The 22,740-nt window shown below is 40.6% G+C and overlaps 2 protein-coding genes across 2 annotated transcripts; both read right to left on the bottom strand.

Annotated features, from left to right (window-relative positions):
* Nucleotides 1-10,133: 10,133 nt before the first annotated feature.
* On the bottom strand, nt 10,134-20,284 carry LOC143117450 (GTPase IMAP family member 8-like). Its single transcript, XM_076279174.1, has 7 exons — nt 20,227-20,284; nt 16,934-17,015; nt 16,098-16,784; nt 12,766-13,446; nt 11,834-12,523; nt 10,615-11,316; nt 10,134-10,432 (listed from the first exon to the last, which is right to left on the bottom strand). The coding sequence occupies exons 2-7, from the start codon at nt 17,004-17,006 to the stop codon at nt 10,134-10,136; spliced, it is 3,132 nt and encodes a 1,043-aa protein (XP_076135289.1). The 5' UTR covers nt 17,007-17,015; nt 20,227-20,284.
* Nucleotides 20,285-21,847: 1,563 nt separating this feature from the next.
* LOC143127926 (caspase recruitment domain-containing protein 16-like) lies at nt 21,848-22,475 on the bottom strand. The gene is made up of 2 exons (XM_076289646.1): nt 22,419-22,475; nt 21,848-22,208 (listed from the first exon to the last, which is right to left on the bottom strand). Exons 1-2 carry the CDS (start codon nt 22,438-22,440, stop codon nt 21,946-21,948), a joined length of 285 nt encoding a protein of 94 aa, XP_076145761.1. The 5' UTR covers nt 22,441-22,475; the 3' UTR covers nt 21,848-21,945.
* Between the last annotated feature and the right edge of the window lie 265 nt (nt 22,476-22,740).

Raw genomic sequence — 22,740 nt, 5'->3', positions numbered from 1 at the left:
AAGAAAAAAAATAGCTGGGGTGCCCCTCACAAAAATGTGGGGAAATTTTGTGAGAGCCCTATATCCAATATGGCTGCCGTAAGCCAAACTGGATATGAACTTTTTAATGGTTTTGCCCACAATGCTGCATTACACATGGTTTTTCAGACTATTTGGGTCAAGAAATTCATAAATGATGTAGATTTATTGATTTGACCTATTTCTGACCTTCAAATTCAAGATGGCCGCCAATTTTTGGCTCTTTAAATGTTGATGTTTCAAAATAGTCATAGAGCTGTAATATTAGGCTCAAATGGAAGCTCTGCTCACACTGAGTTCAGAATTACAACATACACATATGTCATCAGATGTCTGTCATTTTTTATTATTTATTTATTATGATTTATTTATTGAATTAACTAAAAACACTCTCCATCTGAATCTGTTGAATCTCCACACTGACTCCTCTCATCATCACTGCTACTCTCATCTGAGCTTTCATGAGGTGTGAGCTGCTGGGGCAAGGGGGTGTGACACACTGGTCGACACTTTCCGTTCTCAAGATGCTCTTGCAGGTTGTAATGGAGCTGGAAATATGAAAGGTAGTTTGTCCTTTCCATATGAAGATTCAAAGAGTCATCATCAGGTGGGACATGGATTGTACACTTATTCAGCAGGCCAGACCAGAGTTTCCAAATGGCACAAACTGAAGAATATGAGTACAATCCGTCTCCCACCTGATGATGACTCTTTGAGTCACACCTCATGACTGCTCAGATGAGAGTAGCAGTGATGATGAGAGAAGACTCTCCGAGAGAGAGATAGACTCCTGACGGGCAGCCGTCCAACCACATGCTCATTGTACCCCTACCTATGAGCCTACTTCAGTCCATCAACCCAACTATCACACCAGCTAACACACGTGATCAATGCTTTGTTAACCTCTGGCACATTTCTAACAGCATTCAAAATGGCCCGGGTAACACCGTTACTTAAGAAAACTTCTCTCAACCCTGCTCAAGTTGAGAACTACCGTCCTGCTTTACTCCTACCTTTCCTATCCAAAGGTATCGAACAAGCAGTCTCCAAACAGGTCTCGGAATTCCTCTCGCCGAACAACCTTCTGGATCTAAATCAATCTGGGTTCAAGAGGGGCCACTCAACCGAAATGGCTCTGCTGTCTGTAATAGAAGCCTTAAAGGAACCCAAGGCGACCACGCGGTCATCAGAACTCATTCTACTTGACTTATCGGCTGCCTTTCACAATGTTAGTCACAGCATCCTTCTCTCTATACTGTTAAACATGGGAAACTCCAGTTTTGCTCTCTCCTGGTTTGAATCCTACCTCACAGAATGCTCGTTTAACGTATCATGGCTTGGACAGCTGTCCGCACCTCACTATCTCACCACAGGGGTCCCCCAGGGCTCAGTGCTGGGCCCTCTTCTCTTTGCTATCTACACCACCTCTTTGTGACAGGTTATCTGTTCGCATGGCTTCCCATACCACTGCTATGCAGACGACACACAGCTCTATATGTCCTTTCCACCGTATGACCCCTTGGTCTCGGCATGGATCTTGGATTGCCTCTCAGACATATCTACATGGATGAAGGCAAACCACCTCCTGCTAAACCTCTCAAAAACCAAACTGCTGGTCCTCTTAGCTAAACCTACTATACATCATGGCATCAACATCAAAATTGACTCCCTGTCTGTTATACCTACAGGGCTGCAAGAAATGTAGGAGTCGTTCTCGACAACCAACTAGCCGTTTCGCACTCTACAACATATGGAAAATCAAGACTTATTTGACTTAAGATGCTACCCAGCTCCTGGTACAGGCAATAGTCATCTCACGACTCGACTACTGTAACGCCTTCCTGACAGGTCTCCCAGCCTGCACAGTGAAACCTTCACCTTCAGATGACCCAGACCAGAACGCGGCAGTGCGCCTGGTCTACAAACAACCCAAAAGGGCACATGTTACCCCGCTGCTCATCCAGCTACACTGGCTACCTATGGCCGCCCACATCAAATTCAAGTCTCTAATGCTTGCCTACAAAGTAGTCTCTGGTTCTGCTCCCACCTACTTGAATGCCCTCATACAGGCATATGCTACCTCCCGACCGCAGCGCTCCTCAGACTTACAACGTCTAGCTCTGCCACCGGTACGCTCAGGTCAATCCAAACTTTTTTCATTTGTTGTTCCTTGTTGGTGGAACGCACTACCAGTTCCTACTAGAGCAGGGACATCCTTCTCCATCTTCAAAAAACTCCTGAAGACCCAGCTCTTCAGAAAATATCTGCTCTCGTAGCACTACTTACAACTAGCTAATTCTAGCACTTACCACCGGACTACAACTGACACTTGACTGTATAAAAACAGCACTCACTCCTTTTGTGCTCTACCTTTTTACATTGTTCTAGTATTGTTGAAAGAATTGTTCTAAAGCTTTAAACTGTTTACCATGTTGTAAGTCACTTTGGCTAAAAAAACGTCTGCCAAATGTAATGTAATGTAATGTAATGTAATGAGTCAGTGTGGAGATTCAACAGATTCAGATGGAGAATCTTTTTAGTTCATTCAAATAAATAATTAGTTTGAGCAGATCTTCCATTTGAGCCTAATATTACAGCTTTATGACAATTTTGAAAAATTGACATTTAAAGAGCCAAAAATTGGCGGCCATCTTGAATTTGAGGGTCCAAAATAGGTCAAATCAATAAATCTACATCATTCATGAATTTCTTGACCCAAATAGTCTCAGAAACCATGTGTAATGCAGCACTATGGGCAAAACCATTAAAAAGTTAATATCCAGTTTGGCTTATGGCAGCCATTTTGGATATAGGGCTCTCACAAAATTTCCCCACATTTTTGTGAGGGGCACCCCGGCTAATTTTTTCTTTAACCTTTATAGATGACAAATCTAGTGAGAAACGAACCTTTGCTCTCCACGGTCACGGAACTGCTATAGATGACCCAACTATAGTGCAGTTCTCAACTGATATTCAGAGCTTACCATTGTATGCTAGACTTCTACATAAGGGTAATGAGAGAATGTGCCAACATAAACAAGCCACTGTGCACACAATATCTAAGAATATCTAAATGATCAGTATAACACAACAATTTGAATCTTTAAAATTTAGCTTTACTGGTTCTGGTGGTTATGGGTAATGATTATTTGGTTGGGGCTATGAGTGTGGGTGTGGCTATGAGACTGGTCACTTAAGGTGGTATTTCTATCTCATAAAAAGTTGGCAAATTGTGTAGGCCTAATTTTACTATCACAGTAAGGTCATTGTAAGGGCCATCTGTTATACTAGGCTATATAGTTTTCAAGACAGTATAGCCTACCCATATCTGGGAAAGTATATGATGTGATCATGCTTGTAATAATAATATACTATACAAAACACTAAAAGATTTTTATAGTTATTTTTGTAGGAGGTTACTTATAAGTGAAGTGAAGCCTGACTAAGAGAACACTGACAAGACTTGCACAATAATCTGACTGGATGTGAAAGTTGCAGAATACCATGGAATACCAGACTGGATGTGAAAGTTGCAGAATACCATGGAATAATAAAAGCAGATTGAGAAATTACACACTGCCTTTTCTCTCCGCCCTACCTCTCCTGTAGCATTTGATCAGTGCTTGAAGTTGAACTAGGTTAGTGCTTAACTACAGTATAGCTACTACAAACTACTCAATCATGGGTGGAGATGGTGGAAGCGCATTGTGCAGAATGGAAATATGCTGAAATGGCATGTGTCCAATGTTAATTTTGTCGCGAACCGTTTATCATCTGGCAGCAGATTAAATGCTCGAGAGAGAAAAAGATGCTGTTTTAAAAGGACGTGCAGACCGAAGCTGCAGCAAACAGGTGATATTTAGACATTTATTTCACAAAATCCAAGACTAAGAACAGACAGACTATGTAACTGGACACATTGAGGCCAAAAATATTGAGAATTCTACAGGGAATGTTGAAGACGAAGGAGTGAATAGTGGCAAGAGTCAAGCCGAAGGCTGCTGACAAGGGCCCGACGCTATTGTAAAGCAATTTACAAAAGATTCACTGAACAAAAACGCTGATATGGTACATGAGAATTTAGCTAAAAATGTGGAGAATGCAATGCAATCAAGCATTTTGGACGATAGGCTAGATTGGCACACAGAATAGGCTAGGCAACAGGCCGATGTGCGTTTTATTTGGAGACTGTTTTGCAAGACGGAGACTGAGTTTGCTGCTGATATTCTGGGGATATAGGCTACAACATAGCCAATGTAGGACTTTAGCCTTTTAATATATTTGCTGCATTGGATCAGTCTTTCTAGAAAGAACAGGCAAGAGCTTTCTAGCCTCACGTCAGCAGCGCCGCATCCCATATAGGCTACATTAAAAACATCCCATATACATTATAAACACAGCAATGTTATAATATAGCCCATCAGCGCATCTCTAGTGTGTGTGCCTCTGTCTCGCTCAGAGGGGAGGGGGAGGCTGAGGGGTCGATCAAGCATGGATTCTAAACTCTGTGGTGGATAGGATCTACAATTAGGTGTTAATTAATATTACTACCTAGGTCAAAGTACTCCCAAGTGCTATTGCGCCAGACATTGTAGTTCTCCTGTTTATTCGCTTGGAAAATCGTCACGTTTCATGTTGTGTGCCCTAACATTTTTAATCAACTACTTGTGCAACTGTATTTAAGTAGGGAAAATGTGGATGTGTTTGATTAATGCCATCTTACTCTCTCTACGGCCACGGCAGAGCCCGCTAGCATAGCAACATGCTAACACATTCGCGCCGCGCGCCAGAGCGTTTGAGTGCACATACCGACGCGGGAGAGGTACGACTCAACTCGTGAAAGTTAAGGTAAGAACATATATTACTACTGATTTTGGGTGGCGTGTTCCTTTAAAGGGACACCAGGCAAGCCTGATGCTTTTTCTCTACGAAACTCCCCCTCGCTCGGTCTGAAGCTCTTTTCCTTTTCTTTGCATCTTCCGTCAAGGGTTTTCACTGCTTCTTTGCCGGCTCTGCCATTATACACACGTTTGCAACAATCGCTAGCGTTTCCTTAGCCTCCCTCTGTGCTGTGGATGCAGGATGGAAACTGAAACTGCTTCGGTCGCCGGGTACGATACACTGAACTTGCAAGCGGGATATTCTTCCTACAGGCAGTAGGGGCGGGCGAGAGAGTCTTCATTCGCCCTGTAATGAGTCATTTAACCATATACCGACTTACGAAGATGAGTAATTAACACAAAAACGTTGCCTGGTGTCCCTTTAATGAACATAACAAGAAACAGGTGAGGCAGTGAAAAGGCTAATTAACAGAAACATGTGAGGGGTAGGAACAGAGACACTATTAACTGAAACACATGGCTATATAAACAAAACATCACATGGTATAAGTAAACAAATGTCCACCGCAACCTTGGAAAAAGACACTCACCCATAGGCATGTAAACCATTTTTGATGTCTTCATTAATATAGTTTGAGTAAAGCTACCAACTCAATATTTTGTGCATGTGCTAATTGAAACACATTCTTTTTTAATTATATGATTGTCTGTAAGGAAGACATTGTCATACATATATATAAAACACATATGTAGTGCATTATTAATAGGTAGAAATATGTCTGTAAGTAATCAAAATCTATGATTTATGACACATTCAAAATTATAAAAATAATTTCACATTTAAGTTTTATGTGTATTTTTCACATAGAAATGTAAAAGATCTGATGTGGTTCGGTTTGAAGATATAGTGGTCAAAAGTTGCAATTGTTTATTTAATGCCATATTCAACATGCCATAACTTGGCAAATATTAATCCAATATAATAAATAAATATATTTGAAAACATCTACAGTCGTGCAATATTCCCTGAAATTTTCAAGCATTTAGCATGAATTGTTCAAACGTAATGACCCAAGGAACTTAGTGCATTTTATCAGACTAATGACCCTGTATTTAAGCCTCTATATCTCGAAAAATAAAGTAAATACAAGCCTAAACTTTTGCACAGTAGTTGTTGGGTATTATAGCATTATTGACATAAATTATGGTCGGGAAGCATCTGTTGATTTGGAACGGAATGACCCTGTTGAAATACATGGGATTGAGGTTGCTAACAGGTTGGCAGCTATGGTTTTGGGAAACGCACCCCAGGTTTTTATTTTCCCAAATAGCCAAACTGCACCAGCTAGTATTAGAGACGTCTATATTAGACAGGCTTTAAATTCCCTTTACACAAAACTTTTCCACTGCAAAGATGGAAAATATTACCAAATTAATTACAATGTATATTAAACGCACTGAATGTCTACCCATATGACTAGGCTATCCGATGACAATTATGGATCATCATTCATTTGAGATGTTCATTGAGTGAGAGATCCAAATAGCGGGGAAAGCCAGAGCAGATGGAACATGTTTTAATCAAACGTAATTTGCAAAGAGATCATATCACACTGAAAGCTCATATTTTGTCACTAACAACCTAGCCTATATCTGTCCTCTGTCAAATACAGTTGCATTATCAGCCCAGCCCTGGTATCTAATCATAACGTTAACGTGCGCAGTCTGCACCTTACTGGCTTAATCCCAATTCACACCAAATATTTGCAACGAGATGAGCTGCAACATTCTATAAGCCAGCAACTTGATGCAACATTCTAAAACTTTGCAACTATGACTAGACATGGTGAATGCTTTGCGATGGCTTGCAACGACGTGCAACACATATATATTTTTGGTTGTTAAATAAATTATAAAGCAGCAATTCAAAATGAAAAGTAATATATGAATGAAATAGCCTATCCAGCATTAACTGAAAAAAGCAGATTAGACCTAGAATAGGTGTATAATTTAGACCTAGAATACACATTTATTTGTGATTGACTAAATATTGTTCAAGAGAAAGGGAGTGAAAAAGGAGAGATGAACTAATCAGCAATCTTTTCAGAAGCTTTCAGAGGCCCTTCCCTCCCTCCTCTCTTCCTCTTCTGGACTCTCCCCTAAGCTGCTGACTTCCTCCTTCACCGCTGATCTCTTATGATCACTCCATCCCTCCAGTCTTCCAGAAGTTAGTGAACCAATCCCAGAGCTAGTAGCTACTGACATCACAGAGTCTTGTTCAGAGGGGGCTTCAGATGCTGTATCTGAGATGTGTGAGTGGTAGGCTGATGTTACTGAGGTTATTTCAGACCTGTCATCTCCACCTACTGAATATAAAACATATGCAGACTTAGAAACTTCTACATATCTGTGTAATTAATCACTTTTTTCTGTACCGTTAAGCAACAATACTGTCTGATTTGAAGATAGATATGGCATTGCATTTTCCTTAAAACCTTTAGTGAATGTCCAAAAACATTTATATGTACAGTATATGCATACGGTAATATTTAGAACTATATTGAACTGAATTATTGTTATTTCTACTTCTAGTGGATAAACACTTGTTAAAACACATGACCTATATAGATCCATACTCATTTATCTTTTTAGTACATTACTTCTAACTGAATGAATATCAGACCTGCTGCCATGTTCAATCATGGAGGGAAGTACTTCTGCCAAACTCACTTAGTGGAGAGTGGACTATGTTTGCTTTGAGTGAAACATTACAACATAAACCTTACAGTTACACTTTACTTGACGGTATCTACAAAAGAGCAACATGACACTGAACAAGTCATAAACGTTTATGACATAGCGCTTCCGTCATTGACGTCTGTCAAGTGTCATTTGTTTTTTTATCATGACAAGTTTGGGTTAGAGTCATTTGTTTTTTGTCATGAGAAGTTATGACAGTGTCATGTCACTCTTATGTAGATACTGTCAAGTAAAGAGTTACCAAACTTACTATTGGGGGGAATATCCAGGCTGTTGGACAGCTCAATCTCTTCCATCTCATGGAGGGAAGTACCTCTGCACACATAATAATAATTTGCTTACATCATGTTTCTAACATATTTACACTTACTATCGGGGGGAATGCCCATGCTTTCTGCCAGCTCATTCTCTTCCATCCGTTCCACCAGCTGCTCCACCTCCATCTTCCTCTCTGCTGCTTTGGTCTCATTTGTCCTCCTTTCCTCATACTGGAAATGGCTTCTTCCATTGAGAACCACTAACTCATCAACCTTCTTCAGTACACTTGGCCAGCTCTCCTCACCTGTCCAGTGAACATACCTGTTCCCACATTTCTCCACCAGCCACTGCAGGGCCTCTCCTTCACTCTCAATGTACTCCTCAACGTTCCTATCTACCGACAGGTCCTGAGAGGAGTCAAACATCACCATGGCGTGATCCCAAACTCTGTCCCCAAGAAGCCCCAGATGTGTCTGGAATAGGGATGTAACGATTACCGGTATAATGATAAACCGTGATAAAAATGTTGACGATAACAATTACCGTTTTCTTTTGAAATATCATAATTATCACGGTTGATTACCACGGTGTTGAAACCGTGTGTTTAATCCTTCCCAGCTTCATCCGAGCCTGCCTTTGACATACAGTAGGCCTGGTACAATGAAGCAAAATTGGTACCCTACTGATTCTGTTGTCTAATTGATGGTTTTAACTGCGAATTGGATTAGGCTACACCTGATTTTAAAAGGCGGAACATTTTCACCGCAAAACTTGCACTGTATCATTTGCACTCTGCGTCTTTTTATGTTCGCGTGCACATTAAATCCATTCCACTCACGTTATCAGAAGAACACAGTAGCCTAAAGTTTTATTTCGAACACTTACTTTGGTCTCACTCAGGGTAGGAATTTCACGGCGGCCACGTTTTTGCCCCTTGCGTTGGCCGTGATGTCCCTTTGAAAATCAGAGGGTTACAGGCCACGGTGCCCTTGGTGCCCTTCTTTCAATATTCTGCTTTGCATCCTACTAATAGCGAATTTTATTTAGCCTATGGCCTGTCAAAATAATCTTAGCATTCACAGCGCAAAATAATTTATTTTACGCAGTGGAGAAAGTGACAGTGCAAGAAAGAAAGTGCGTCTAAATTCACCTATTCTTCTCAGTTGAACTACTCGCGAAGTAGCCTACTCATCACACAGACATCACAAGTATCACATGAAAGAGCTTTTTCTCAGCTTTTAAACAATGTTAGCCGCGAATTGCTGTGGTGAACGGTTCGCGAGAAACGTAAATAATATAATTTAATTTAATCATAAATTCTACTGAAGGTTTTCGTCCATCTCCCTAACCATTCCTCTCGGTGCAATACTTCACAAACCTTTTGTTTAACACATGACAAACCATATATCAGAATAAACAGCAGACCTTACCGAACATAAAGGTGTAAAGCAGTCCCCTGTACAGTTAGCCGTTCCAGAGTAATCCACTTTTGAATTTGCAGTACATTTCGACATGCATGGATGTCTCCAAATTTGGGCTTTAAGTTTTACAATGTGTTTAAATTGTTCCACATGATTTCATAACGGGCCAAATACAAAATAAATGTTACAAATATCGCCTATATATCGGTAAATCAGAGGACAGCTGACTAAGAGTTTGTGAAAGTAGATCACAAAATGCTAAGCATGCATCTAGGCTATTTGAGTTTCTTAAAGCTGAACTGTGCTTAAATTGTTCAATACATGATTTCATAACAGGCCAAATATAAAATAAATGTTAAATATAGCCTAGATATCTGTAAATATTAGATGTTCAGATGATTTGCAGTTCTATATAATATGTCATGTTTCATGTTTTTGTAATGTTTCATACAGTGATGCAGGTCTACTGCAGTGAATAGGCTATACAACTTTGATATTTTTTATAGCCTATGTGGCCTTTGTGCCCTCCACCAAATATGCCCAACTGAAGGCCAAGTGGCCTTGCCCCCAGAATGGTGAAATTCCAAGCCTGGTCTCACTCATTGGATCGATCCAAATAACAGTAATAGCAACCTCCAAGTCATGGTAGGGTAAGTTAAGCGATAAGCACATAGCCAATTAAACATGAAAAACTGAACGGGACACTTTTTGAAACTATTTCAGCCTGTGTAGGCCTATCAGTGCTTTCTGAACATATTGAACACACTTTTAAAAATACCGTGATAATACCGAAAACCGTGATAATTTTGGTCACTATAACCGTGAGGTTAAATTTTCATACCGTTACATCCCTAGTCTGGAATTGTTTCCTTCTTCTCTCAGTGAAGCGCATATAAGTGTAGACTTTCAGTACAAATGCATGTGGACCAGGATCACACAAAGACAGCAATTCTGCTTTAGTTTTCTTAAGATTTCTCCTACTTGGTGTCATGCAAAGTTCAGTGATCTCTTGACCTCCCCTGATCTCCTGTTTATTTTCACACTGAAATGTTACACCTTCTGCTCTGTCTGAGTTTTGCTTCTCAGTATATTTCAAGAGCATCACCTTTATTCCCGGCAAAGGCTGAAGTTCACCTGTAAAACAATGTATTGATTTATTAATGGTATGACTAAATACATTTAGTTAGTGTATTAACTTAATGTGTTTGTATATGTGTATATATGGTGATGAGGTTGCATGCTTATCACATGCTAATTATGCCAGTTGATGATGTTCAAATCAGCTATAACAACTTGTATGGCAATACATAACTCACCCATGACATATTTAAACATAGCGTCCTGTCTGTAAGCTCTTGTCTCTCTGTCCTCCACTCTTGTAGTGAGGTGACTCCTCTTCTTCTCCACTTCCTGTAGAATAGTTGTGTCGACCTCAAAGTGACGTCCACCATTTGCTGCTACCATCTCCTCAATCTTCTCCAGCAGCTGGGTGACCTGCTTGTCATCACTATTCTGATTGTTAAGGACATGATATCTGTTCCCACATTTCTCTACTAGAGACTGCAGGGCCTCTTCACTCTCAATGTGCTGCTCAATGGGTGTGTCTCCCAGCCAGTCTCCATAAGTGAACACCACCATAGCGTGACTCCACACTCTCTCATTGAGAACCTCAAAGTGTTCCTGCAATATGCTTCTATAGTTCTCTGATAAGGATAAATTCACAGGTATGACCAGCAGTACAGCATGTGGTCCTGGAGGACACAGAGACACACTCAGCACAATCTCCTGTTTGGTGAGCTCCTCAGTATCTTTGACATTAATATTCTTCCACCATCCTGGAGCCTCAATTACAGTGACTTGTCTGCCTGCTACTTCTCCCTGTCTCTTCACACACTGAGTTCTTCTCTTTACATCAAACTCCTCTCTGCCCAAGATGGTGTTTCCTGATGAACTCTTCCCAGATCCTATTTGTCCCAGCAGAACAACTCGGAACTCTGACAGGGGGTATACATTTCCTGCTGAAAATAATATATAGGTATAGTTTGTCAATATATGACCATGTTATTTTAAAACTTTATATTTAAGACACTTTAATAGGTGCTTTGGTTTAACTATAGTGAGCTAACCACCTAACATGCATGTAAAACTTGTAAACACCACCTGCAGCCACTAATAAATGCTATCTGGTATATCTTTGGCGGTACTACTTACTATACCCTGATGTGAAAGCTTTTCTTTAATTTGTGTAGGGTCTTACACCCCAGGACACAGAAGTAGTATATGGAACTGTTAATATGTTTATGTGATGCATATGATATAAATATGAAAGATAAGACTAAAAATAATTGGCTAATAAAAACTAACCTAATGAATGTCAAGCATATGCATATTGTTGCTTAAATTTAATCAACTTGACCATTTTACTAATTGCATTATGAACATAGGTGTTTCATAAGCTAGAGATGAAGTGTGTTAATTTATTTTCTGTTGTGAAAAAGCTCAGTTTTTAGTCAATACAAAGACAATACAACTCACTATTCAGGAATTGGATGTGTTTCCTCTCCACCTTCATCAGTCTCTCTGTTGCTCTCTCTTCTTCTTTCTCCCTGCTCTTCTTTGCTTGCTTCAGTCTCTTTCTGTCCATCTCATAGTGACGGCCCCCGTTTCCTGCTACCATTTCTTCTATCTTCTCCAGCAGCTCTGTGACCTGATCATCTGTCCCATCGTTATTGTTGATGACATGATATCTGTTCCCACATTTCTCTACCAGATATCTGATGTGTTCTTCACTCTCAATGTGCTGCTCAATGGTTGTATCTCCCAGGCAGTCTCCACAGGTGAACAGCACCATGGTGTGACTCCAGATATCCCCACTGAAAAGTGCTAAATATTGCTGCACTTCTTCTCTGTACTGAATATTGAAACAGACATCAACACGTATGTGCAGTAAGAGAACATGGGGTCCAGGATCACACAAGGACACACTTAGTATAGTTTCCTGTTTGAGGAATTCAGGAGCGTTAGTCATGCCATCTCTCCACCAACAGCTTGGGGTGTCGACCACAGTGACCTGCCTCCCTGCCACCTCCCCCTCTCTCTTCTCACACTTTGATGTAGAGCACAACTCAAACACATCTTCACCCAGGATGGTGTTCCCTGTTGAAGTTTTGCCAGTGTGCTTGAATCCCAGCAGAACTATCCTCAGGGATGACTGACGTATTTGACCTTTAAGGGGAAAAAAAGAAATGTTTTTAACAGCCAACATGTTATGATATGATGATTAAACAATGTTAAATATCTATCACATTCTCTTTTTAATGGTCAATTTGACAAAATAATGGTAATGGATACAACTGCATTTCAGCTGTGGCTCAACCACATTACTTACTTTCTTAGCACACAAATGGGTAAAAGTTCTGATCTCTTGATTCTAGCTACACACGCATTGGAGCGTCACTGTAACTCACCCAGTGGTGACCTGACGTCATGTCTTTGTTTCTTCACCTTCATCATCCTCTTCTCTGCTCTGATTTTCTCCGTGTTCGCCCGCTCCACAAAGTTTTGTAAAAGATCTTCACTCATTTTAAAGTGAGGGCTCTTATTCATTGCTACCATTTCTTCTATCTTCTCCAGCAGCTGTGTGACCTGCTTGTCATCTCTATTCTGGTTGTTGAGGACATGATATCTGTTCCCACATTTCTCTACTAGAGACTGCAGGGCCTCTTCACTCTCCATGTGCTGCTCAATGGTTGTGTCTCCCAGCCAGTCTCCATGGGTGAACAGCACCATGGTATGACTCCACACTCCCTCACCGAGAAGAGATATGTATTGCTGAACTGATGTCTTGTGTACCTCTGTGAAAGCAGCATCCACTCGTATGACCAAACAAAAACTATGGGGACCCTGATCACACAAATTCTGACTGAGCACAATCTGTAGTTTGAATATCTTAGAGCTGTACTTCAAAGGAATACAGGCCAACCATCCAGGCGCCTCCACCACAGTGACCTGTCTGCCTGCTACTTCTCCCTGTCTCTTCACACAAACAGCAGATCTCTGTCCAGGCTGAAACTCCTCTCTGCCCAGGATGGTGTTTCCTGATGAACTCTTCCCAGCATTTTGAAATCCCAGCAGCACAATCCTGAGACCTGGTAAGATTGTAGCTCCTGCAGAATTACCTACTAACATTGATACATTGCATTGAACACACACACACACACACACACACACACACACACACACACACACACACACACACACATATGTGACCCTGCAAAGCGAAACCAGTCGCTTTGGTAAAATTTACAAAATTAAGTTATTGTGCTCACACGAACGGCCATAAACTAAGATATGTATATCGAGGGTATTGCAAAAGGTATTGCTAAGATAAACAGACTGTTAAACAATATCTCCCAACCTCGGAGATGATCGGAACAGCCGGTCAGGTTAAATTGATTGAGCCACAGAATAACAACAGTCTTATTTACATGTCTGCATGTAGTTGTTAGATTGCACATGTAGCATGTAGTTGTTAGATTGCACATGTAGCATGTAGTTGTTAGATTGCACATGTAGCATGTACAGTAGTTGTTAGATTGCACACAGATTTAACATGTTTGCATTTAGTCTTCTTTTTCTCGACTCTCCAGCATTCTCTCAACATTCCCTTAATTAGCTAATGGCCTCAGTGCGCAAAGACAGGCGGGATTTTCGACGCTCTTTTTACAGTAAACCAACATTTAGGAACAGTATCGAAAAGTCCAAGCCTGAATTGGGTCAGTGGGGATTTGGGGAGAGACTGGAGAAGGGCCTTATGTCTTGGGCAAAAGATCCACTGCGAATGAGGGTCAGCGACTCTCCCCAATGACGAATGTCAGTGTAGTACAATAAAGCGCAAGAAACTAAGACATAATCACATTAATTAATTAAAGTAGCCTACAATGATAACAGTAATGAAATTTACATTAATGACCTTATGTCGGAATGCCACTCCGACAATTACGGCTTCTACACACAGTTGCGTTCCGTCAACGCATGCCAGTGGGTGTTTCCGACGGTAGCTATGCAAATGACTTGAAGTATAACCGTAATTTGATTGGTTGGTGCCGTCCGTTGATTGGCTTGATTGGCCGGTGCCGTCTGTCGGTGCAGCAACAGCTGAACTTCTCAACACGAGCGACGGGAGAAACGCGACGCAACGGACCCACAATTCAGTTCGGCAACGAATGACGTGGGCCCATGTAAAGTGAATGGGATGCGTCTCCAGCACTGCAACGCACGCAACTGTGTGTATGAGCCGTTAGACGTCAATGTCGGAGTGGGGGTATGTCGGAATTGATGGCAGTCCCCGTTGCCATGTAACACTGGCAATGCTACAGTGGACTTAAGCTGCCACCTCCTGGCGAAAAGTTGTAATACATTTCACGCAGCTGTGTGAATCACGGAAAGCGCCACTTCTACATGGGACCCACTGTATATCTTGACTCTAGAGGGAGCTCTACAGTCACCAAAAATACCTAAACCTGCATAGTGTACCTTTAATTCCGTTAAATTGATAATTCAATACAAACAATAACATAAAAAAGGGTGGTAACACTTTACTTGACGGGTGAGTTCATAACACATTCATAGCAGCTATCATAAACTGCACATAAAGCATTCATGACTGTTTCATGAGACATGACTCAACATTCATACCAAACCTTTCATTAATGTGGAAGACAGAACGACGAGAACTTGTCAAAGTAAAAGTCCAAAGTCGCAAAGCAGCATTGCCATTTTTGTTCCAAACCTCTTACCTGATCACGTCACATCTGAGTCAATGGGCTATACTCCAGTGCCAAAAAGACAGAACATGGTCAAGCAAATAATTTTTGTTTCATAAAAATGTATTTGTTTTATGATGTAACCTTTGCAGATGATTTCTCATCTTTTGCTACTGGGAATGTCCAACTGTTCCAGGTTACACAAATACGGGTCAGCTGAATGTCAGTTTACCTCCCAGTGTTAAACTCAGTGATTACGAATACTTCACAACTTGTATAGTAAAGTGACATTTGATGTAGACTTCATAAGATATTCATTAAATATATACAAAGGCTGGAGAGATTAAATTAATGGTATCCAGGTTACACAAATACGATGTTGGACTTTTATTTTGACAAGTTGTCATAATTCTGTCTTCCACATTCATGAAAGGTTTGGTATGAATGTTGAGTCATGTCTCATGAAACAGTCATGAATGCTTTATGTGCAGTTTATGACAGCTGTTATAAATGTGTTATGAACTCACCCGTCAAGTAAAGTGTTACCAAAAGGGTTCATGATACTGAATATTGTGTTTCACGATAATGTGATAATTTATCCTACTTATGATAGAGTGACAAAAAGTGCATCCTGATTGGTGTTGTGATAGATTTAGTATTTTAGTATTATGTTTATCTTCTACTGTCTCTATTATACGGTTGAGTTTTCTTATATGCATATTACTTTTTCTGCTGTAAGTGCATGTTGTATGTGATGTCTGTATGCTACTGAGACCTTGAATTTCCCCTTGGGGATCAATAAAGTATCTATCTATCTATCTATCTATCTATCTATCTATCTTTCTAAAGTGATAGGAAGTGCTTGATTTAGGGAAGGGAGGGAGATGGGAGGGAGAAGTGTAACTTCGTTGGCTGTTGAGGGCAAATATCATCAAAATATTTGCAAAACCAAATCACATATCTTTACTTGCTATGGCTATTTTGAGATTACACTAAATGGAATAAATATAAACCTGTTGCAGAATGCAACTCACCCTTTAAAGAAGTTGTAGGTTTTCTCTGCCTCTGTATTTTCTTCTGTTTGTCTTCTGCTCTACTCTCTTTTTCTCTCCTCTTCTCTTCAACTTTCTGCAATATGTCTCTGTTTATTTCATAGTGACGTCCACTGTTTCCTGCCACCATTTCTTCTATCTTCTCCAGCAGCTCTGTGACTTGTGTATTATCTTTGCTCTTGATGTTGAGGACATGATATCTGTTCCCACATCTCTCTTCAAGCCACTGGAGCATTTTCCCTTTAACCTCAAAGGCTTTCTCTTCTGCAGGAGTCTCCTGAATGAACAGAACTAGAGAGTGTTTCCAGGCTCCATGGCCCAGAAGACTCAAGTGGTTTGATGTGGCGTTTCTCTCCATTTCCGTAAAGGTCATGTTCTCATGGATGACCAGCAGAAAGGCATGAGGTCCTGGAGGACACAGAGTCACACTGAGAACAATCTCCTGTTTGAGGAGGTTAGGAGAATCCCTATGAAAAATGAAATCATAATCCTTCCATCCTGGAGTGTCCACCACAGTGACCTGTCTCCCTGCTACCTCTCCCTGTCTCTTCACACACTGCAGTGTTCTCACATCAGGGTCAAATTCCTCTCTGCCCAGGATGGTGTTTCCTGCTGAACTCTTCCCAGCTTCTCTGTTCCCCAGCAGCACAATCTTCACGTCAGAGCCCACTATTTCACAAGACAACTGGCCAGTTATTCAGAAAAAGGATAACCTCCCCAAACATATATTAATAGTGTTAATAAAGAATTATTAGCCATAGTGCAATCTGTACACATAGACAAACACTGAGAGGAAGAGATAGCACTGATAAACTCACCAGAAGATAATCCTTCTGCAGCCATTTCTGCTGTTTCACTCAGGTGGTCTAACTTGTGGCTAAAAGAAATCATTACCCACACCTTTTGAAAAGGGATAACATATATATTAAATTAATGTGTACATTTATTATGATTTATTATTATTCATTTATTATTATTTTTTTCTTTTTTTCTTTTTTTCTTTATTTTTTTTTTCTTTTTCGCATGCCCAAATTTCCGTCAATGAGTCCCGGGACACTGAAAGACCGGGGTACACGAAACTTGGTGGGCATGTAACCCCACATGGATAGCATGGAACCATCGTTTTTCATTTTGATCTGTAGCCCCCCCGCTGGACTGGACCCCCCGAAAGGAGGGTAGGGCAGACACAGTTTTCTGGGAATATCTCAAAAACCGTAGGGTTTAGGAGGACCATTTTTTTTTTGTATGTTGATCTCAAGGGGCCATGTCAACCCATTCCATAACCACTCATTTCATGTATAGCGCCACCTAGTTAAACACAAAAAAGTAAAAATGAGGTGTTGTAATCGCAGGTATCTGTGACCTAACTTAGTCAAAACTGCACGAAATTGGAAGTGTAGGATCATTTTGACACCCTCTGAATGCACGCCAAGTTTCGTGGAATTCCGTTCATGGGGGGCCACACAATAAATTCATTTATGTTACTATACACCAACTGGCCTGTAGGTGGCCGGAGACAGTTTTCTGTGAATATCTCGAGAACCGTAGGGCCTAGGAGGTCCACCTTTTTTTTGTATATTGATCTCAAGGGGCCATGTCAACCCATCCCATTACCACTTATTTCATGTATAGCGCCACCTAGTTAAAAATTAAAAAGCAAAAAATTAGGTGTTTTCATCACAATATCTCTGGCTGACATGGTCAAAACTGCACGAAATTGAAAGTGTAGGATCATTATGACACCCTCCGAATGCATGCCAAGTTTTGTGTACTTTCGTTCATGGGGGGCCTTACAATAAAATAATTTATGTGTACATTTAGTGACGTACACCAACAAGGATTCCTGGGACACTGAAAGACCGGGGTACACAAAACTTGGTGGGCATGTACCCCCACATGGATAGCATGGAACCGTCATTTTTCGTTTTGATCTGTAGCCCCCCCGCTGGACTGGACCCCCCGAAAGGAGGGTAGGCCAGACACAGTTCTCTGTGAATATCTTGAGAACTGTAGGGCCTAGGATGACCATTTTTTTCCGTATATTTGCCTCCAGGGGTCATGTTAACCCATTTCATGTGCACAAACAGATACACACACACACACACAGTAATCATACGTATGACACATACTCACACAGTAGACATATGTACGCTTCCATGCACAGACACATACGCAGGCACACACACAAGCACGCACACACACACACTCACACACACACACACCCACACACATAACATAAACATAACACAAACAATCAAGAATTTCTCAGAATTATGAACAGGCAAGATGGAGGTGGGGTTGTATAAAATGAATTTTACATGTGAAAATCTATGAACTAATCATGTTTTGGTACTTGTTGTCTAGCAGATACCAGTGAGAATTGAGTGTGGATAATGCAATTTAGTGAGACAGTTAGAATCATATAGGCCTTTCAGCGTGATTTCTTTTTGTTGAAAAAATGTGCTGGACTGGGCGGCGGTCATATTTTGTACCGCTCTGCGGTACATCTAGTTTTCCATTGAGGTTATATGTATATTTAAGTCCCACAAGTAGGCTAGCTGTTGTTGTTTGCATTGTCATGGTTAGGCTAATTCAAGAGTCCGATAGATAATTGCTGCTTGTGAAAACGATTATTAGGTTGTTGTTTTTTTCGCACCCATGCAGTGCAGTGTTACATGTTTTGAATTTAAAATAAACATGCCCCTGATGTACACTACATTGTTTAGGTTTTTTAGTCAGAGAAGCTACGTAGGGCCTAGGCAATGTCATTTTTGTTGTTCCATTACCTCCAACCCCCGTTTTGAGTCGCCGGATCCACCCCCCCTCTGCGCTCGGGACCTCCCACATTACAAATTAAGCACTGGCTATGTAGCCTCAACCAGAGCATGTATATGGACAGCCTGTTCACTTCCATTGTATCAAATCTGGTTGCGGTTCACCATAGTTCCATTAGAGATGGTCACAAACTAGCACAACATGACTGTCTGTTGGAACAAAACAAAAAACTAGAAAATCGCTTGAGATTTTGACAATTTATGGTGATTTTATTTTCGTTACACCTTTGCTAGACGCTAATGCATTAGAGAGGATCCCCGCGGCAAGATAGCGTCTGTATTGACGCATTTGTTCTAATGAAGAGCAGTAGTTAAGGCGACATTTAGTCAGTATGTGTGTTTTGTCTATTCGCCTTATTCACCCGGAGGCCAGAACGAGACTACAGAGGTACACTTGCCATTACACCTCAGTCCAGCAGATGGTGGTGGTAATGCACTCTGTTTGCAAACTGCCAAAAAACTCACTGAAGATGAAGAAGAAGAACAGGCCAGTGAACCCAACTTCAGTAAGTTTTTTACAGTTTGCGAACAGAGTGCATTACCACCATCTGCTGGACTGAGATGTAATTACAAGTGTACCCTGTAGCCTCGTTCTGGCTCCCGGGTGAATAAGGCGAATTGGCCTACATGCTGGACGTGACATTGGGGGTGTGGCTGCATCGCTGATTCTAGATTTGATTTCCAAGTTAGAGATCAAGACTGAAATCCTGACAGCTCTAATCAACAACAATAGTGCTGTTATCACCAGTTTTCAACACCTCATTTTGTGATCATGACCCAATTCACACACTGACATGTTTATATTACAACCACAGCAATAAATTGAACTACAGCGATGTTAAATTAATGGTGTCTAATTGTAATTTGTCGTACATGTCTAATCTTTTTTGCCATTCACTATGGCAGAACTAAAGTTACATATCTGCAAAAACTCAATAGGCTTACATGAAGTAAGTCAGAAACATACGTCCTTACGGAACAGGACAGCTAGGAATATGTAAAACTAAATAAAGTTTGCTTGAGTAGACTAAGATTAATGTTAATGAGTAAAAGCTGAATATTATTCAACACACATCACACGCAAGCAACACACTTAGCTTAACAGCATAGTGACATACAGTACTGATCGGAGGAGCGTTTTCTAGCTGTATTAAACGCCACGGCTCAATGTGTTTATATTACATCACTTCATACTAAATCTATCACTATCCACTAAGGCTGCATCTTCTGAAAAGAAACATAATTGAGAATGTGAATATAATAAAGTGAATACTTACTAGTTACAGCAAGAGACAATGACAGTGACAGACAATCCAGCTCTGAACTGAACTGAAAATAGCTGGTTCCTGTTTTCTCATGTTGTCATGTGACACCGACAGAAGTCAGGTCCCTGACCATTAACACAAAGAATGACTGTCTGCTGTCCAAAAGTGCTCCAAGTAAAGAGTAGTATTTCCATAGTATTTCAGATTCCAATTATCTGCATTGTCATTAGTAGATACAGCATGAGTGGACTACAGTGACATAAAAAGTAATTTATTTACTTTCAGTCTTTGGCTTCTAGAAATGGAATGGACATTCCAGGAATTGTGTCGTTATGACATCTTGACCACAGGTCCTGCTCTCACATGACTGCTCTTAAATACCTCTATTTCGTCATTTCATTTCCAAAAATCTGCATTTCAAACGCTCAACAACACATTATCAAGGTGTGGCTGTGGTGCACCAGCAGTAGCTTTGCTGTCTGACAATCAGATGGTCAAGGTTTGCTGTTGCAAGTACATGTCTCTTTTGATAAAAGCATCTGCTAAATACAAGACAACTTACCGTCTGCTTTAAACTTTTTGTTCCTACCTCATGAAACACCCACTCATCTTTGTCTGTTCTATGTTGCAGCAGAGCTCAGTAACACTTTATGAAGCATGAATTAATTCACAATTTATGTATTACTTCATTCCTTAAAATATAAGGAATCAGGAATTGACACGGCTTATTCTGTAATTCGTGACCTCATACATAAACAACACAGCACCTAAAGCATTAGATACGGTAGGCACAATCATTATGAATTATGATATAATTAAGCATAATCATGATTATTTGCAGTTCTCTAAACACGTCATTATTCACAACATTAGTTGAGGGGCCACAGACATGATGAACTCATGAGCAATTAATCTTCACAATGATCTGATCTTGTGACTTTCTTCAGTCTTTCCATTCTTCCACACATGTTGATGAGCCAATCCCAGAATCCGTTTCTGATGCTGTGTCTGACGAGTTTTTGTGGACACTTGAGGTTGTTTCAGACTTATTGTCTGCAACTAAAACACACAAAGCCTCAAACTTCCAGACAGTTCTAACTTTTTTAATGGTAAGATGAATGTGGTCAAAATAAGATGTGGATGTAGCAGCTGACGTTGCTGCTACATCCTCCTCTCTCATCAAACAAGGGACAGCTATCAAAGGGAAATAAAACACAACAGTGATCTAACTTACTAAGTCACACACTCACTAAAGGATTTCACCACACACACCAAACACCTTACTATATACAACTGATTTGTATTGCACAGTAATGCATAAGCAAATGTCCAGGACACTGGACGTGATGACAATTACGATAGTCTTGACTTCAGACATGAAATAGGTCTTGAGACTGTCTGGTATGAAAATTGTGCAGTATCTAAGTTATGACACCACAGAGTACGTAAGGTAACAGTTTTAAGATAAAGTAGCAGGTTGAAATCTACCCAAATTCTCTCAATAAAAGCACAAATTACCAAAAACCCTACTAGGACAACACTGGCACATTACTTATTTGTGAAATAATTTATATTATAACCCCACAGGTTTATTTAATCGTCTTTCATGATTGGACATTTCTGGTCATCACATGCACAGTATGGGAAGGTTTGTTTTTATAGGCCAAGGTCTTGGGAAAGGTAGCTGTTCAGTTATTTAAGGAGGGTGAACATGATGCCACAGGTTTGTTTTTACAGGCCGAGGTCTTGATAAAGGTAACTGTCCAGTTCTTTTAGGAGGGAGAGCATGATGCCACATGCTCTGTCCACCTTTTTAAGCACCATGTCGATGAGGGAGGTCACCTGGTCCTGCAGCACACTGGTCCTCTGCAGGACGTCTTCTGCCTCCCTGCTGCTTATCACATGAGGATGAACTTGAAGTTCATCCAACAGATCTCGGAGTAGAGCTCCCGATGTTTTCTTGATGAGATCAGGACGAATCATGAACAGTCGATCTAGAACGAGATCATCAACATAAGATTTGACTTTTGACATTAGCTGCTACTGCTACTATGGTCTACCTAAGCAAGTAGGTTTAGGATTGTGTAGTTACCTATGCACACAAATTAAATGTAGAATGAGAGCTCTAGGTTTAAACAGCTTTTGGTACATTCATCATACTCATATAATTTTTTAAAGGTCAGCATTGGATTACCGGTATGTACCTTCATGTGACATGGAGGCCATTTTCCCTTCTTCCTCATCATCCCTGGCACCTCTGCTTGTGTAATGACTGTGGGTCATGACTTGGGAACGTCTGGATGCTGCTGAGGGAATTTCATGACTGTGTGCCATTTCTCCAGTCTCACCGTATTCAAACAGGTCTGGAGGTCTGATGTATTTAAAAGTTATGTGTTGTGGAGAAGTTTTAGAATCATGGCAGGATGCCTTAAGGCTACATTTGCTGTTCATCCAAATGGATATGTCTGGACGATGTTTTTTGATCTTCTTTTTATCTTGGAACTCTCGTAAATCCTGTTCTACCGC

Source organism: Alosa pseudoharengus, unplaced genomic scaffold (genome assembly GCF_046254945.1).
Source record: "Alosa pseudoharengus isolate Yale_2024_CS ecotype anadromous, Long Island Sound unplaced genomic scaffold, YU_APseudo_1.1 YU_APseudo_1.1_scf_1, whole genome shotgun sequence".
Lineage (NCBI taxonomy): Eukaryota > Metazoa > Chordata > Actinopteri > Clupeiformes > Clupeidae > Alosa > Alosa pseudoharengus.
The sequence above is the reverse complement of the archived record's forward strand: the minus strand, read 5'-3'. Positions and strand labels throughout refer to the sequence as shown.

Excerpts from the sequence above, each read along its gene's own strand:
- LOC143117450 (XM_076279174.1), bottom strand. The coding sequence starts at position 17,006 with ATGATTTCTTTTAGCCACAAGTTAGACCACCTGAGTGAAACAGCAGAA. Across the intron at positions 12,524-12,765 it reads TGACGTCAGGTCACCACTGG|GTCAAATACGTCAGTCATCC; the intron begins GTGAGTTACAGT and ends TTCCCCTTAAAG. Across the intron at positions 10,433-10,614 it reads TATGTTTAAATATGTCATGG|GTGAACTTCAGCCTTTGCCG; the intron begins GTGAGTTATGTA and ends ATTGTTTTACAG.
- LOC143127926 (XM_076289646.1), bottom strand. The coding sequence starts at position 22,440 with ATGGCCTCCATGTCACATGAAG. Across the intron at positions 22,209-22,418 it reads GGCCTCCATGTCACATGAAG|ATCGACTGTTCATGATTCGT; the intron begins GTACATACCGGT and ends ATCTCGTTCTAG.